Source organism: Apus apus, chromosome 4 (assembly GCF_020740795.1).
Source record: "Apus apus isolate bApuApu2 chromosome 4, bApuApu2.pri.cur, whole genome shotgun sequence".
Lineage (NCBI taxonomy): Eukaryota > Metazoa > Chordata > Aves > Apodiformes > Apodidae > Apus > Apus apus.
Window position 1 is genome coordinate 113,465,473 of NC_067285.1, and position 6,000 is coordinate 113,471,472.

A 6,000-nucleotide genomic window follows, 5' to 3' on the forward strand; every position below is an offset into this window, starting at 1 on the left:
AACAGGAAACGGGGAGGAAATAAAACTCACCAGTTTCTCAGGTCTTAAACTGACTGAACTGTGATGTAACCTTAGAAGGTACCTATTTGTCCTCCACACTTATTTTTCTCTTCTGTGGCAGTCCCAGGATCTCCTTAGCCAGGAAAAACAGTGGCTTCACTTTCTGGAAACCCTTCCTGCTCTCAAGAGTCCTGGATCCTTGTCCTCCATCACCTTGAGCTCCACAACCTACTCATGGACACACATGGACACACTCCCTCCTTGTTCCTACCAAACTTGATTTTCCTCCTGGTCTATCTCCAGGATCTAATGCCCATCCATGGCTCCACTTCCCATCCACCTCTCCAAACTCATCCTCTCACCCATGGTTTTCCACTCTGATTCCACCAGCCCCCATACACCTTTAAAGCTGTGATGGCCAAAAGAGATGAGGGCAGTCTACATGGAGTGGTGGAAAGGTCCTCCCAGCCCTGCTCCCCCACCCATCAGCTCCCACCATCAGTCCATCCAGGCTTGAAATCCACTGCCAGGAGGTGTTACCAGAGGGGATCTTGACAGATTCATTTGAAACAAGAGAACTGTACAGAACTGAATGACAGGAACAAGCTTTTCAGTGGTTAGTTCCTTTCTATTTTATTTTATTTCCAGTGAATTTTGTCCTTCTGAAAAATTGTTTTAGCAGGAGAACTTCCTTTGAAATTGCCCTGTTCCACTTGCAGGTTGAGAAGAAAGAGGTGGGTTGGTTTTTTTTCTTCTTCTCTTTTTTTTTTTTTCAAGATAGCAAAAGGACTATGAAGTCCACTGGAGGGAAAAAGAAATCATGGGTATCTTGGTAGCAGAGTATTTTTATTGAAAGGCAGCAAACTTTAGTGCCATTAAAAGTCATGCTTAAAAATGACCAAGTGGAAAGCCATAAAAATGAACAAGTCTTGTGTGAAAATGATGAAAGGAATTTCAGGCACAATAGAAATTTCTGTGAAAATTGCCAGGAGAGCAGAGAAGACGTTTTCCCCTCCAAAAGCAAAATAAAGCACTATTCACAGTAATTAATACCAATTATTAGACTTAACTAGTACAAATTTTTTGACCCAGCTGGAATTACTCTTTAAGGCCCCAGAGCTCTGGAATGACATTCTGGGTGTGGTGAGATCCTTGCAGAGGAATTTGCAGAGTGTTTGAGGACAGGCTGTGGAGGGAGAAGTTTGGTTTCTCCTCCCCACCAACACCGAGCCACCTAAATATCACACTCCCAGTGATGCAAACAACTGACTGCTCCTGCCAGCACTGACAAAGGCACTAATTTAAGGAGCGTTTCCCTCTCTCATACACGCAGATGCTTTTTTCAAGAGATTTTGGGGGTTGTTTTTTTGCTCTCCCCCTGGGATCCCAGTCCCCAAACCAGGTGAAAATCCGCCAGACGCTCTCTGGTGTTTGATTGCATCTGTGAAGAGCCTGTGGGAAACATATGCCAGAAATGATGCTAATGACTAAGAGCAGTAAAACTTGCCAGGTAAAGGCAGCAGTTGTTGGCAGAAGACAGCCCAGATGCCTCTTCAGGATCCTGTACTCCATCCCAATGGGCCAGAAATAACTCTTGGTCCCACGGGGGCTTCATAACAAACTATTGCTTTCAACTCCAGCCCAGATTGCCATTCTTGTCCCTTAATTGTTGATTTGTTAGCACAGGGACTGATGTGTCCTCTGAAGGCAGCACAAGGCATGGGCAATACACTGGAGGCTGATTACAGGTGTAACCCAGTTTCCCATTTCCCATAAAGTCTTCCTGGATGCCTCACCAGTGTCCTGTGAGTGGGATTTCTAGCCAATGCCACACGTGCAAGTAAATATCAGGGGACGCTGAGACAACAAGGAACTTCTTCAAAGCCACGTTCCTGTCCTCAGCAGCTGGGTGCTCCTGTTCTGTGTTCATGTGTCTGCTGGCAAGACAGGTCAGGGAGCTGATCTGGCTGAAGAGGAGTTGAGGAAAATAAAAATTGGCTTCAACTGTCTAAGTTGCCTGATCTAGGTCACCCTGAGTGCTTGTGCCACCAGGGAGCTGGGTATGAAGTGGCAGCAGGAGCTTCTCCATCCAGGTGGGATGCTGGTGAAGCTGCCTGTTCCCACCTTGGAGAGCCCTAATTTCTCCAAGCCCTGCCTCCTGCACCCAGGTTCATCCCAAAAATGGCAGAGGACACACACACAAAGCAAGGTGGATGAAGCTGGGAATTGTCATGTTTGCAGCTGCAGAGGCTGCCACCTCCAGCACCCCCCATCCTGGTGGAGGATCTCCCCAGGCCCAGCTAAACAAGCAGCCCTCGTCCATCCATGACACAAACATCTGGAATATAACTAAAGAGCAAGGTGAGGGCAGTGAGTGGCAGCTGCTGGGATGGTGCTGAGCCTACAGGGATCAAATAGCCAGTTCAGAGACGAAAAACTCTTTCTGGAGACCCCAAGATCAGAAGGCCAAGAGGTGAGTACTAGCTGATGGTTTTGTTCTCTCTTAGACTGGAGGTGAAGAGTGTAACCCTGAGAACCTGCCTGCTATTCCCAGTGGCACTGCTGGAAGCAGAGAGCTGGCCACTTGCTCTTTTCTTTAAGTCCACTTTCTCTAGAGAAAATCAATCAGTGCCCCAGGCAGTCAATCAGGCAGTCGATCAGGGGGGCAGTCAACCTGAACCGCATGGAAAACAGACCCTGCAGAGACCTGGACTCCCCCCTCAGAGGCTCTGGGACTGCGCAAGGAGACAAAAAATCTCCAGCTCCAAGAGAGGCTGAGACCTTCTCCAGCCCAGGGCACAGCTCCAGCCCCTGAGAGGCAGCAGCTGTCCCAGCCATGCCCAGGTCCTGGTGCTCCTCCAAATTCCACTCTCTAGCTGGAGATAGCTCCTCCTGGGGGGGAGTCGAAATTCCCCCCCACCCCCTCTTCTCGCCTTTGGGACTTTCAAGAGTTGCTGCTGCTGACATCTAGTGACAGAGAGAGCCGGGAAGAGGAGTCACCTGGAGCTCTGACAAAGCCTTTATTTACCACCCAGGGGAAAACCGACCCGAGGTCTTCCTCGGGCCGCGGGCTTCCAGCAGGGATGCTCGGGAGGGCCATTCCGGGTTAGCCGGGATGTCCCAACCACTTCCATGCACCCCAAGACCTTTTTCCTCCTTCCGTGGCCACCCGAGAAGAACAAGCACATCCTACACCCCGTTTCCCTCCAGCCTTCCCCGGTCTACCGAAGCACCGACTTACTCTCCGGTTTGCTGTCTCCAAGGAGCATAAAGAGGAGGGGGAAATACCCTAAAGGAATTGCAACCAGGCAAAGGCAGGCAAGGGGGAGGCTTCCAGCCCTGGCTAACGCTGCCGGGTGCTACTAGCCCCCCCCGGATTGCAGTCTCTTCCCGCCCGGCGCTTTCCAGGGAAGAGGGGAGAATTACAGGCAGGAGAACCGTCCTCTCCAGGCTGGGGAGCAGGAGGGTGCCAGGGGGCTGCGGAGGGCAGGGGTGCTGCAGAGCACATCCCGCTGGGCCCCGCGGCATCCCGGCGGGAGCAGCATCTCCCGGCCGAGCGCTGGGGGCGGCAGCTCAGACGGGGACGGGGGACACACACCTGGGGGCCGTTTCGTCTTGTACACCCCGTGTACAATAAAAAAAATAAAATAAAATAAAGAAAATAAAGAAAGGAAAAAGCAGGATTTGGGAGGGTGCGAGGAAATCCGCAGCGGGAAGCCCCGGGCACACAGACGGGGACGCGCTCGGGTCAGGACGCGGTGCTCGGCTCCCAAACCCCGACATTTCCCAGCTTCACCATCACGCCGGGGCTGCCCGGCGCCTTCCAAAACACCCCCCCCAAACACGCACCCACCCCGCAACACATCCCTCCGAGCTCTCCCCAGGAATTCCCGGGGTACCCGCAGCCGCTTCCTCGGCCGACAGGGCAGATCCCAGCGCTTGGGTCCAAAGGAGACAACCCAGCGCTGGGTGATGCTGCTACCCCTTGTTCCCGGGGTGCTGGGGACATCTCCTTTCCCCTCGGTGGGGCGGAGGGGGTGACCGATCCCCCCCCCCCAGCAACAAACCCCAGCAGAAAGTTGCTCGGGTCCGTCCCCGCTTCTCCCTTCTTCCCTTCCCTTCCCCGACCCGTCGCGCGACTCACCCAGGAGGATCAGGGTGCAGAAGCAGAGGATGCCCCTCATCCTACCGGCTCGGCACGGCTGGGATCACACCGACTGGGCACGGCTGGGACCCCCACCCCGGCCCGGCCCGGCGCGGCGCGGGCGGTGCCGGAGGATGCGCGGAGGTTGGGCAGGGCGGGGGGCGGCCCCGCCGTGTCCCCCCGGGGCCAGGGCTCACACCGCGCCCGCTTCAGCCCCGCTCCGGCCCCGGGATCATGCCCGCAGCCTGCCCGGTTCCCGCAGCATCCCGCTCCTCCGCATCCCTCCGGGGGCCGGGGCTGGGCAGCTTCCTTTTATTTCAATTATTGTTTTGGTTTTTTTTTTTTTAATTTACTCTAATTATTTTCCTTTTTAAATTTTCCTTTCCTTATTTTTCTTCTCCCCCCCTTCCCCCTTATCTGTTCTTTGGCTTGTTGGTTGGTTGGTTGGGTTTGTTTTTTTTTTTTTCCAGCAGGAAACTTCTGTCCGCCGGGCGCTGCCTCCTCCTCCGCGCCCGAGCTTCTTCCGCGCTTTCCCCGCGGCTGCCTCCGCCTTCTCCCGCGGCCCCGCGGGGAGGGGCTTGTCCGCCCGGCCCCGCTCCTCCCCGCCCCTCCGGCCCCGCATCCCCTGCCCCCCGAGAAGGGAGGGGGTGGTTCATGGAAAGGTTTGGGTTGGAAGGGACCTTCAAGATCGTCTTTGAGGGCCACGACGATGCTCCAAGGGCTGGAGCAGCTCTGCTCTGGAGCCGGGCTGGGAGAGTTGGGGTGTTCAGCCTGGAGAAGAGAAGGCTCCAGGGAGACCTGAGAGCACCTTCCAGTGCCTGAAGGGGCTCCAGGAAAGCTGGGGAGGGGCTTGGGACAAGGGCAGGGAGGGATGGGATGAGGGGGAATGGCTTTAAACTGGAAGAGGGGAGTTTAGGTGAGACATTAGGAGGAAATTCTTTGCTGTGAGGGTGGTGAGACCCTGGCCCAGGCTGCCCAGGGAAGCTGTGGCTGCCCCATCCCTGGCAGTGTTGAAGGGCAGGTTGGATGGGGCTTGGAGCAACCTGGGCTGGTGGGAGGTGTCCCTGCCCTTCTCTCCACTTTCCCCTTTCCTCTTTGTCCCCTTTTTCCCCTTTTCCCTCTGTTCCCTCTGTTCCCTCTGTTCCCTCTGTTCCCTCTGTTCCCTCTGTTCCTTCTCTTCTCTTCTCTTCTCTTCTCTTCTCTTCTCTTCTCTTCTCTTCTCTTCTCTTCTCTTCTCTTCTCTTCTCTTCTCTTCTCTTCTCTTCTCTTCTCTTCTCTTCTCTTCTCTTCTCTTCTCTTCTCTTCTCTTCTCTTCTCTTCTCTTCTCTTCTCTTCTCTTCTCTTCTCTTCTCTTCTCTTCTCTCTTCTCTTCTCTTCTCTTCTCTTCTCTTCTCTTCTCTTCTCTTCTCTTCTCTTCTCTTCTCTTCTCTTCTCTTCTCTTCTCTTCTCTTCTCTTCTCTTCTCTTCTCTTCTCTTCTCTTCTCTTCTCTTCTCTTCTCTTCTCTTCTCTTCTCTTCTCTTCTCTTCTCTTCTCTTCTCTTCTATTCTCTTCTCTTCTCTTCTCTTCTCTTCTCTTTTTATCCTCCGTCTCTTTCTCTTCACCTTTATTATTGCTTTTCCCTCCTTCCTCTCTTTTCCCTCTCTTTTCTTCCCTTTTCTTCCCTTTTCCTGACCTGTCCTGAACTGTCCTGTCCTGTCCTGACCTGTCCTGTCCTGTCCTGTCCTGTCCTGTCCTGTCCTGTCCTCTCCTCTCCTCTCCTTTCCTCTCCTCTCCTCTCCTCTCCTCTCCTCTCCTCTCCTCTCCTCTCCTCTCCTCTCCTCTCCTCTCCTCTCCTCTCCTTCCTCCCCACCTCCCT

General features: G+C 53.8%; 1 protein-coding gene across 2 annotated transcripts in view; it reads right to left on the minus strand.

Moving 5' to 3' along the window:
• The window catches only part of GFRA4 (GDNF family receptor alpha 4), a 69,647-nt gene extending 65,419 nt beyond the window's left edge, over positions 1-4,228 (minus strand). For both annotated transcript variants that reach the window (XM_051617359.1, XM_051617358.1), the window contains exon 1: positions 4,145-4,228. In XM_051617359.1, the coding sequence (XP_051473319.1) occupies positions 4,145-4,184 (40 nt within the window). In that variant the 5' untranslated portion in view covers positions 4,185-4,228. The remainder of the gene's footprint in view (positions 1-4,144) is intronic.
• Between the last annotated feature and the right edge of the window lie 1,772 nt (positions 4,229-6,000).